The sequence below is a fragment of the Sus scrofa genome, chromosome 6 (assembly GCF_000003025.6).
Source record: "Sus scrofa isolate TJ Tabasco breed Duroc chromosome 6, Sscrofa11.1, whole genome shotgun sequence".
In the NCBI taxonomy this organism is placed as follows: domain Eukaryota; kingdom Metazoa; phylum Chordata; class Mammalia; order Artiodactyla; family Suidae; genus Sus; species Sus scrofa.
In genome coordinates, this window is record NC_010448.4 from 38,046,120 (window position 1) to 38,058,358 (window position 12,239).

The following is a 12,239-nucleotide window of genomic DNA, read 5'->3' on the forward strand; positions in this document are numbered from 1 at the left end:
TGAGTGCTTATAAATAACACATCTGCAGGATAAATCATTGCAATAAAAACACTTTATTTTTTTGGCATAGTGCAAACAGCATTGCTATTATAGATTGTGTGCGTAAGCATTCTTCCTAGATTGGTGAGGAAATTATAATGTAATTGCCAAAGTATCATAAATAACCATATAGAATTCTGAAAGTTAAGTGTAAAAATGACTAAATTTGTGAGCAGAGGGCATTTCTGAAAATTTAGGAAATCCAGATGGTATCTCTAGTGTGAATATATGGGGTACTTGTTCATGAGTAAAATAAAAGTTTATCTGATAGCTTATCTGATCTACATCTGTACTTATAACGAGTATGTATTGAGTACCTACTCTGTGCAAAGTATTAACAGAATAGGATTTTTCTTTCTTGTTTAGATTCACTTAAGTGATAGCTTTGTGTTTTAAACTGCTAAGAATATATAACTTTGTAACTTTGTTTATGTGATAATCTGTTTATTCTCAATATTGGCTGTTCTTTTCATATTTTAATTTTTCTAATGATAAGTGATAGTTATAAAAATGTGCAAAATAGGTGTGGACACAAAGAATCAGGCAAAAAAAATAATTTACTTATAATCTAGTCATCCAGAATCCACATAGCATTCCCGTGTGTGTGGAGTCCTCTAGCATTCTCCAGTGCCCCTAAAGGCTTGTCTGTACTTTTTTCCCCCCTTTTTATGGCCACACCTATAGCATGTGGAAGTTCCTGGGCCAGGGGTCAAATTGGAGCTGCAGTCTACACTATAGCCACAGCAACACCATATCTGAGCTACATCTTCAATCTATGTTGCAGCTTGTGGAAATGCCAGATCCTTAACCCACTGAGTGAGGCCAAGGATCGAACCTATACCTTCACAGAGGCAATACCGGGTCCTTAACCCTCTGAGCCACACAGAACTCCTTGTCTGTACTCTTCAAACAGAAAACTTTATAGGTTTTGCCTGTTTAATGTAGTTAATTCTTTCATTTATTCAATTAAAGACTCAGCTTTAGGCCTTCTCGTCGTGGCTCAGTGATTAGTGAAGCCAGCTAGCATCCATGAGGACCCAGGTTCGATCCCCGGCCTCGCTCAGTGGGTTAAGGATCCAGCGTTGCCGTGAGCTGTGGTGTAGGTCACAGACACGGCTTGGATCCCTCATTGCTGTGGCTCTGGCGTAGGCTGGCAGCTACAGCTCCGATTGGACCCCTGGCCTGGGAACCTCCATATGCCATGAGTATAGCCCTAAAAAGACAAAAAGACCGAAAAAAAAAAAAAAAAAAAACCCTCAGATTTAGACAGAGTTATTTCTCACAGCTTTGTCTTATGTGGTTCTTTTTTACAATGAAAGTCAGACAAAGTTCTCCAGTTTTCTGATGCTCCAATTTTTTTTTTCTTTTTAAGGCAGCACCTGCTGAATGCATATGGAAGTTCCCAGGCTAGGGGTCAAATGAGAGCTGCAGCTGCCAGCCACAGCCATAGCAACACAGGATCCAAGCCATACCTGTGACCTACATCACAGCTCACAGCAATGCCAGATCCTTATCTCGCTGAGCAAGGCCAGGGATGGTACTTGCATCCTCATAGATAATAGCTGGGTTTGTAACCTGCTGAGCCACAGCAGGAACTCCTTGATGCTCTGCTTTTTTATAATCCTAATTCAGAGGTCTGGTCTGCATTATTAGTTTAAGTTTTGTAGAGAACAATGTTTTTACTGGTTCGCAAGGTAAATTTTTCCAATAGCTAAAATTTTTAAGTCAGTTTGTCAGATTTTTAAGTCGATCTGTTTCAGAGAGTATAAAAATTAGAAAATCTTGAGCAATGCTTAGGCTTTTTTCAGACCTAATTACATTAGAAAAATGGAATCTCAGAGTTGGACTCAATAAAGGCTAAATACTTTACAGCTCTTTGACCCAGCTGTGAGTACTTAGGACTATTATCATTATAATTTTTATAGCAGTTTTATAAGTGAATTTAGTGTTGGAACTGGTATGAGATGGTTGATGGCGGGGTAGTCTTCTGATACATGGGCAAATTGAGGAATTGTTGTTATTGAAAATTGTATACTTTGGTATAAATTAAACAAGATATGTAGAGAGATAACTAGATTTTATTTAAATGCAGATAGGTTGACTGATGTCAAATATCATTTGAAGTCATTTGAAATAGGCAAACCTATCATAGTAGTTTTGTGCTTAAGACATTTCCCCTTTCCCATCTTAAACGTTCTTGCTTTCTTCCTTAGGATATGGTCTACCAGATGATATTGTCATAGAAAAGAGAGGCAAAGGAGACACTTTTGTGGATTGTACGGGTGCGGATGTTAAAATCTCAAGCATAAAATTTGTTCAGCATGATGCTGTGGAAGGAATATTAAGTAAATATCTTTATATTTCATTTACTATTTGTTGAGGCTTTGAAGGAAAACTTTACTTTCCCTGGAAGGTAGAATTTAATAAAATACCACTCTTGAGTAGTATGGAAGGCTGATTAATTATTTATGTGCATAGCTGGATGACTTAGGAAGCTTACTCTAAAGTGAAAAATAGTTTAGGCTACTCTTGAAAATTATTTGTTAGTTTAATATTTGTTTCTGTGTGGTCCTATTTTTCCTTCCAAACATTCTGGTATCATTCTTGGTATCCTTGACTTAGTCCTGGACTCAAACTAGCTATCTTCACATTGAGATAGTATTTGTTTACTAGGATCTGTTTCCCCTGTCTTGAATCAGGCCTCCTCTTCTCCCTTCTAGGATACTCATGAAAATTACTTGCTGATACTTTTTTTGTAATGAGTAGTGCTTTTTTTTTTTTTTTTTTTTTGCTTTTTAGGGCCACCTTTGTGGCATATGGAGGTTCCCAGGCTAGGGGTTGAATCAGAGCTACAGCCTCCTGTGGCTCAGTGGTTAATGAAACTGACTAGTATCCATGAGGACATGGGTTCAATCCTTGGCCTTGCTCAGTGGGTTAAGGACCTAGCATTGCCATTGCCCTGAGCTGTGGTGTAGGTTGCAGATGTGGCCTGGTTCCCGAGTTGCTGTGCCTGTGGTGTAGGCTGGCAGCTACAGCTCCAATTTGACCCCTAGCCTGGGAACCTCCATATGCTGCGAGTGCAGCCCTAAAAAAAAAAAAAAAGACAAACAGAGCTACAGCCACCAGCCTACGCCATACCCACAGCAACATTAGATCCGAGCCACATCTGTGACCTACACCACAGCTCACCACAACGCCAGATCCTTAACCCACTGAGCAAGGCCAGGGATCGAACCCACAGCCTCATGGTTCCTGATTGGATTTGTTTACTCTGTGCCACAATGGGAACTCACAGTAGTGCTTTTTTTTTTTTAATATGATTTTTATTTATTCCATTATAGCTGGTTCACAGTGTTCTGTCAGTTTCCTACTGTACAGCAAAGTAGCCCAGTCACCCGAATAGTGCTTTTGAACTTGATTTTGCATTTTCGAGATCAGGCATTCTTTTTTAAGAATTCTGCTTTTAGATTTTGGAAAATAACTCAAAGTCGTCATCGTTTTATAAATTACGAATTTGTAATTCCAATAACAGAGTTTAAAAGAGAAGTATTTAGACTGTATCTAGTATCAGCTCTACGTTATTTCTAATATTGGAAAAGATATATTCCTTCTTAAAGCATTTGATTGCATGTTTTCATCATAGTCATTCATCGTGGCAAGACTACATTGGAAAACTGTGTTCTGCAATGTGAAACTACAGGAGTCACTGTACGAACATCAGCAGAATTTTTAATGAAGAACTCAGATTTATATGGTGCCAAGGTATGATAATCTGTTATCCTTTGGGAAAGTAGTTTAGGTTTATGCTGTAAATAAGTAAATAAAATAAGAAAATACATTTAAAAAAAGAACTCTTGTTCTTCTTTTTTAAAGAGGTTCAGATACTTACATGTACTAAGTTGGCCAAACTCAATTGTAAAAGGTTCTTCTTAGCATTTTCAAAACAGAGATTAGGAAGAATATAATAAATCTCAGTTATCTGTCTTACCTTTTTTCCCCCCCTCTTTTCTTATTGTCATAACTTTAAAAGAAATTAGACTCTTAGAGTTGTAACTTTGTAAATGATGTTGTAGCAGTTGAAGTTTGGTTGCTTTTTTTAAATTAGATTTATATTTTGAGATAACTGTAGATTCACATGCTATTGTAAGAATAGAGAGAGAGCCTGTTTGTGTACCTTTTACTGGTTACCTCTAATTTAATATCCTCCAAAAATATAGTACAGCATCATAACCAGGATAGCATTGATTCAGACAGGTCGAATATTTTGATCACTATAAGCATCCATCATCTTTCCCTTTTATGGTCATAACTACTTACCTGTCCTTGTGACACTTGGCACAGTTCTCTGGAGCTCCATCCAGGTTGTTGCATGTACCAATAGGTTCTTCTTTTTTTTTTAATTGCTGAACAGTGTTCTGTGTGTGGTTGTTCCACAGTTGAACTATTCACCTGTTGAAGGACATCTGGGTTGTTTCCAGCTTTTGTCTTTTGTCAACAAAGCTGCTGTAAACAGTAATGTACAGGTTTTTGTGTGAACATTGTTTTTAGTTTTCTGTGGTAAATGCCTAGGAGTGCAGTTGCAGGTCATATGATTAGTTGCATGTTCACTTTTGAAAAGAAACTGCCAGGAGTTCCCGTCGTGGCACAGTGGTTAACAAATCTGACTGGGAACCGTGAGGTTGCAGTTCGATCCCTGGCCTTGCTCAGTGGGTTAAGGATCTGGCATTACCATGAGCTGTGGTGTAGGTTGCAGACGTGGCTCGGATCCCCGTGTTGCTGTGGCTGTGGCGTAGGCCAGTGGCTACAGCTCCGATTTGACCCCTAGCCCGGGAACCTCCATATGCTGCGGAAGCGGCCCAAGAAAAGGCAAAAAGAAAAGAAAAAGAAAAGAAACTGCCAAACTATTTTCCAAAATAGCTGTACCATTTTATATTCCCAGTACGATCCAGTTTCTCCATATGCTAAGCAGCATTTGGTATTTTCACAGCTTTTAAATTGTGTGTAGTTTTAATTTGCATTTCCCTAGTGGTTAATGATGTCAAACCTTTTTTCATATACTTATTTGCCATCCTTATCTTCAGTGAAATGTCTGTTCATGACTTTCACCCATTTTCTTTTTCTTTTTTTTTTTTTTTGTCTTTTTTGCCATTTCTTGGGCCGCTCCCGCGGCATAGGGAAGTTCCCAGGCTAGGGGTCTAATAGGAGCTGTAGCCACCAGCCTACGCCAGAGCCACAGCAACGCGGGATCCGAGCCGCGTCTGCAACCTACACCACAGCTCACAGTAATGCCGGATCCTTAACCCACTGAGCAAGGGCAGGGACCGAACCCGCAACCTCATGGTTCCTAGTTGGATTCGTTAACCACTGCGCCACAACGAGAACTCCTCACCCATTTTCTATATGTTTTTTCTTTTTTCTTTTTATATGTTTCTATATGTTTTTTCTATATCTTTCTATATGTTTTTTCTTTTTTACTGTAGAGTTTTTAAGTTCTTTATATATGAATCTCCAATTGGGTATGTGGTTTATAAATATTTTATGCTCATGTAACTTGTTTTTTTCATTATCTGCACATGGGCTTTTACAGAGCAAAGTTTTAAATTTTGATGAAGCCCAGTTTATCAGTTTTTCTTTTTATGGGTTGTACTTTTGCTATTAAATGTAAGAACTCTTTGTCTAGCCCTGGAGTGTAAAGATTTTATAATTTACATTTTACACTTAAAGTCATGATGTATTTCTGAGTCAGTTTTGGTATAAAATGTGAATTTTAGGTCAAGGTTCATTTATTTGGTTATGGATGTCCGATGGTAACTGTACCATTTTTTGAAAAGTGTCCTTCCTCCAATAAATTGGTTTTGTATTTTTGTCGAAATTAATTTGAGTATGTTTGTGTGGGCCTTTAAAAAAAAAAAAACAACAATAAACTCTTTTTTTACTCTTTTTTGGCTGCCCTGCTGTATATGGAGTTCCCAGGTCAGGGGGCAGATCTGAGCCATAGATACAACCTCAGCCACAGCTGTAGCAATGCTGGATCCTTAACCCACTGTGCTGGGCCAGGGATTGAACCTGCATCCCAGCATTCTCAAGAGGCAGCCAATCATTGCACTACAGTAGGAACTCCTGTGTGGACCTGTTTCTGAATACTCTATTCTGTTCCACTGATCTCTGTGCTTACCCCTCCAATACTTTCGCTATATATTAAATTTTGAAATTCTATCGACTCTCACTTGTCTTTTTTTTTCTTTTTCTTTTTTTTTGGCTTTTTAGGGCTGTACCCGCAGCATATGGAAGTTCCCAGGCTAGGGGTTGAACTGGAGCTGTAGCTGCCAGCTACAGCCACAGCTACAGCAATACGGGATCCAAGCCATGTCTGTGACCTGTACTACAGCTCACAGCAATGCTGGATCCTTTAATCCACTGATTGAACCCGTGTCCTCATGGATACTAGTCAGGTTTGTTACCACTGAGCCATGGTGGGAACTCCTCACTTGTCTTTCTAAAAATTGTTTCAGCTATTCTAGTTCCCTTGCCTTTCAGTATACATACATTCTAGAAAAATCTTGTCTATATCTACAAAAAATCTTGCTAGAATTTTGATAGGTCTTTCAGTAAATCTATATATCAGTAGAAGGAGAATGGGCATCTTCTTTTATTTTGAGTCTTTCAATCTGTGAACATGGTATATCCCTCTGTTAATGCAGATCTTTTATTTCTTTCATTAGCATTGTGTAGTTTTCCACATAGAAGTCTTGTATGTGTTTTTTTAGGTTTGTACCTAAATACTTCATTGTAAGTGATAATATATTTTTAATTTGTTGTGCTTATTGCTAGTATATAAATACAATTGTTTTCATATTCATGTTTATATCCCATGACCTTGCCATCCCTTCTTACTAGTCCTAGAAGTGTTTTTGTAGATTGCATGGAATTTTCTACATAAATATGTCATCTGTGAATAGAGACCGTTTATTTCTTCCTTTCCCATCTGTAAGCCTTTTGTTTCCTTTTTTTGATTTATGGCACTGACTAGAACTTCCAGCAACATGCTGAGTAAGAGTGGTGAGAGGAGTAATCCTTAACTTGGTTCTGAAACTAGGGGGACTATATTCAGTATTGTACTATCAAGTGTGAAGTTTTTTGGGAAGTTCCTTTGTGGTGCAGCTGGTTAAAGATCCAGAGTTGCTACAGCTGTGGTGCAGGTCACGACTGTGGCTCAGGTTCAACCCCTGGCCCAGGAACTTCCACATGGCATGTCCAAAAAAGAAAAAAGTGTGGAGTGTTTTTTAGTTTTATTGAAGTGTGGTTAATTTACAAGGCTGTGATAATATTGCAGTACAACAAAGTGACCCAGTCATACAAATATACACATCCATTCTCTTTCAGATTCTTTCCCACCTAGATTATCACAGAATACTGGGTAGAGTTCTCTGTGCTATATTGCAAGTCCCCATTGGCCAATTGTTCTATATACCTCAGTGTGCATATGCCAGTCCCAAACCCCTGGTCTAGTCCTCTCACCTTTTGGTAACCATAAGTTTTCCAAAGTTTGTGAATCTGTTTGTGTTCTGCAAATAAGTTCATTTGTATCTTTTTTTTAAGATTCCACACTTAGGTGATATGATGTTTGTTTTTCAATCTAACTTCACTTAGTATGATAGTTTCTAGTTCTATCCGCATTGCTGTAAATGGCATTATTTCATTCATTTTCAAAGCTGAGTAATTTTCCATAGTATATATGTCCCACATCTTCTTTATCCATTCCTCTGTTGATGGACATTTAGGTTGCTTCCATGTCTTGGCTATTGTAAATAGTGCTATAGTGAGCACTGGGCTATTGTAAATAGTGCTATAGTGAGCACTGGGGTGCATGTATCTTTTTGAATTATGATTTTTCCTGGATAGATGCCCAGTAATGAGATTGCTGGATCATATGGTAGTTCTATTTTTAGATTTTTGAGGATCCTTCATACTGTTTTCCACAGTGGTTGTACCAATGTACATTCCCACCAACAGTGTAAGAGGGTTCCCTTTTTTACACACCCTCTCCAGCATTTATTATTTGTAGACTTTTTGATGATGGCCATTCTGGCTGGTGTAAGATGGTACCTCATAGTAGTTTTGATTTGCATTTATCTAATGATTAGTGATGTTGAGCACCTTTCCATGTGTTTTTTGGCCATCCATATGTCTTCTTTGCTTTTTTTTTTTTTTTTTTTTAGGGCCGCATATGTAGTATATGGAAGTTTCCAGGCTAGGGGTCAAATTGGAGCTGCAGCTGCCAGCCACAGCTACAGCAATGCAGGATCCAAGCCATGTTTGTGACCTATATCACACACAGCATATAGCAATGCCAGATCGTTAACCCACTGAGTGAGGCCAGGGATCAGACTTGCATCCTCAAGGATACTAGTCAGGTTCTTACCGACAAGCCACAATGGGAACTCTTGCCATATGTCTTCTTTGGAGAAATGGCTATTTAGATCTTCTGCCCATTTTTTGATTGGGTTGTTTGTTTTTTTGATACTTAGCTGCGGGAACTATTTGTCTATTTTGAAGATTAGTCCCTTATTAGTTGCTTCATTTGCAAATATTTTCTCTCATTCTGTGGGTTTTCTTTTTATTTATGGTTTCCTTTGCTGTGAAAAAAAATTTTTTTTTTCTTTGTAGGGCTGCACCTGTAGCATATGGAAGTTCCCAGGCTAGGGGTTGACTCAGAGCTGCAGAGCTGCAGCTGCTGGCCACAGCAACAGCCATAGCAGCTCAGGATTTGAGCCACGTCTGCAACCTACACCATAGCTCGTGGCAATGCAAGATCCTTAACCCACTGAGCAAGGCTAGGGATTGAACCTGCATCCTCATGGATATTAGTCAGGTTTATTACCACTGAGCCACAATGGGAATTCCTTTATCCCTTTATTTTCATCCTGTATTATTGTGTTTGAAGTGAATTATAGGAGTTCCTGATGAAGCTCAGTGGGTTATGAACCCAGCTAGTATCCATGAGAATGTGGGTTCAGTCCCTGGCCTCGCTCAGTGGATTAGGATCCAGGGTTTCCATGAGCTGAGATCCAACTTCTAGCCTGGGAACTTCCATATGCCACACCTGCAGCCCTAAAGAAAGAAAAAAAAAAAGAGAGAAAAAGGAAAAAAAAAAATTAAGTGAATTTATAGATAGTGTGTAGTTTGGTCTTTTTTTTTTTTTTAATGATTTTTGGTTTTTTTCACAGTCTTTTTTTTTTTTTTTTTTTTTGGTCTTTTTACCTTTTCTAGGGCTGCTCGCATGGCATATGGAGGTTCCCAGGCTAGGGGTTGAATCGGAGCTGTAGCCACTGGCTGACGCCAGATCCATAGCAACACAGGATCCAAGCTGCATCTGCAACCTACACCACAGCTCACAGCAATGTTGAATCCTTAACCCACTAGCCAGGCCAGGGACCGAACCCGCAACCTCATGGTCCTAGTCGGATTTGTTAACCACTGCGCCAGGATGGGAACTCCCCACAGTCTTATTTTTTAATCCACTTTACCAATCTCTGTCTTTTAATTGGGGAACTTTTAATCCACTTTACCAATCTCTGTCTTTTAATTGGGGAACTTAGGTCATTTACATTTTTTGTAATTAATGTAAGTCTTTATTTGGCAATTTTTAAGTGCTTGTCTGGGTATTATAGTATATATGTGCATAACTTACCACTGTTTACTGATGTCATTTCACCAGTTTAAGTGAGGTATAGTTACCTCCCTCAGCATTTCTTTTCTTTCTCTGTCTATAATGTAATTTTCTTCAATATTTCCTCTCTATACGTCTAGAACCACATTAGATAGTATTGTTTTTAGTTTAAAAAGTCAAACATGGGAGTTCCCTTTGTGGCTCAGTGGTAACGAACCCAACTAGTATCCATTAGGGTGTGGTTTCTATCCCCAGCCCTGTTCAGTGGTTAAGGAGCCAGTGTTGCCATGAGCTGTGGTGTAGGTCACAGATGTGGCTTGGACCCCTCGTGGCTGTGGCTGTGGTGTAAGCTGGCAGCTGCAGCTCCGATTCAACCCCTAACCTGGAAACTTCCATATGCCACAGGTGGTGTGGCCCTAAAAGGAAAAAAAAAAAAAAAAAAAAATCAAACATAATTTAGAAACTCAAGAAAAGGAAACCTATTTTATTTACTCATATAATTTTTCTTACTGAGTATTTTCTTCCTTTTTGATGTCCTAAGATCTCCCCTTTAATTGTATCTTTTTTGTTATTAGGCTTGGTCTACTGATGACAAATTCTCTTCATTTTCCTTCATCTTAGAATGTCTCAATTCCCTTCATTCCTGAAGAAGATTTTCATTGGCTATAGGATTCTAAGTTGACAGTTCTTTTTTTTCAGCCCTTTCAAATTTCTTCTATGTCACTTTTTTCTGGTCTCCATGGTTTCTGACGAGAAATCCTCATTTGAATTTTTCCATAATAAATAAGGTGTTGTTTTTTCTGTAACTTCTTTTAAGATATTTGTTTTTTGTTTTTCTTTTTTTCTCTATTCCCCCCCACACACCCCTCCCTTTTGTTCTTAAGCTTTCAGAATTTTGATTATGATGTATCTTATGGATTTCTTTGAGTTTATCCTGTTTGGACTTTTCTCACCTTCTTGAATCTGTAGGTTTAACATCTCATACCAAATTTGGGAGTTTTTAGCCATTTGTTTGAATTTTTTTTTAGCCTTACCTTCCGTTTCTCCTCCTAAGACTCTGTTGACACAAATTTTGAATCTTTTGTTATTGTCCCACAAGTCTATGAGGTTTTGTTCACTTTTCTTTTTCAGTATATTTTCCCTGTTGTTCAGACTGGATAATTTCTATTGTTATTTCTTCCATTTTACTGATTCTTTCTTTTCTGCTATTCTAAGTTTTTTATTTCAGTTATGGTATTTTTCAGTTCTAAAATTTCCTTTTGGTTCTTTATACTTCTGTTTCTTTACCGAGGCTTTCTATTTTCTTGCTCAGCCTTCTATTTTTCATTTGTTTTAAATATTTTTATAATTGCTCATGAAAGCCTTTTTAAAGTGGCTTTTAAAGTCATTGGCAGCTAATTCCTACATCTCAGACATCTTGTTTTTGGCTTCTATTGATTGTCTTATTCAGTTTGACATCTCGTTGCTTGGTATGACAAGTGATTTTCAACTGTAACTTGGACATTTGTATTATATTATGAGATTCTGAATCTTCTGTTTTAGGTGGGCTTCTCTTACACCACTGCAGCAGGGTGTAGAGTGGAGGGTAGTACTTTGTTACTGCCAGGTGGAGGTCGAAGTCCAGGTACCCTCTTTGGCCTCCACTGACATCCAGGTTGAGTGGGAAAGCTTGTTTCTGCTGGATGGGGGGTGAGAATTTCCGCTTTCCACATGTCTCTATGACACTCTGGCACATGGCAGTGGCCTTGTTACCGTGGCAGTGGTTAAAGTCCAGATCCTCCCCAAGGCCTGCTCTGACACCACCTGAATAGGGAAGAGGTGAGGCCCCTTGTTAAAGGTCAGGTGGGGGTACAAGACCAGGCTCACTGGGTAGTCTCCACAGGGAGGGGGCCTTGTTATCAGCTGGTGTGGATGAAAATCCTTTACCTACCCCAGTGTGGCTGTTGGGGTGCCTGGTCATGGCCTCAAGAGGGTGGAAGTCTAGACTCCCCTTTGGAATTTGCTGGCATAGGTTGGGGGTGAGCCTCTGTTTTTTTTCTTGTGGTGTTTGGTTAGAATAGAACTGTTATTGTTTCAAAGTTTTCTGTCCTTCCAGACTGCCTGGTCCTTTGACTGGCGAGAACAGGCTTTAAAGAGGCATTCTGGTCTGTCTGTCTGGTGTTTATGGATTGCAAGTTTCTTTAGCTTCATGCCTGAGAATATCAGATGAAAAGAAAACCCAGGAAGTGCACCACTGTTTTGGTGTCACTCCTCAGGTGTAGAAGTGTCTGGCTGGTCTGCCTTCTTTACTGCATTTTTCAATCTTTCTATGTTGGTTTTATATATATTGTCCATGCTTTTTACTTGTTCCATCATCTTAGAAGTGGCAGCCTCAGAGTTCCCATTGTTGCTCAGTGGGTTAAGAACATGACTAGTGTCCATGAGGATGTAGGTTTGATCCCTGGCCCCGCTCATTGGGTTAAGAATCCCGCTGCACGCTGTGGCGTAGTTCACTGATACAGCTCAGATCTTGCGTTGTTGTGGTTATGGT

At 39.0% G+C, this 12,239-nt stretch overlaps 1 protein-coding gene across 1 annotated transcript in view; it reads left to right on the top strand.

Annotated features, from left to right (window-relative positions):
- Positions 1 to 12,239, top strand: part of SHCBP1 (SHC binding and spindle associated 1) — a 33,905-nt gene that overhangs the window by 16,251 nt on the left and 5,415 nt on the right. The window contains exons 9-10 of the mRNA XM_021094249.1: positions 2,253 to 2,384; positions 3,683 to 3,801. Of these exons, the coding sequence (XP_020949908.1) occupies positions 2,253 to 2,384; positions 3,683 to 3,801 (251 nt within the window). The remainder of the gene's footprint in view (positions 1 to 2,252; positions 2,385 to 3,682; positions 3,802 to 12,239) is intronic.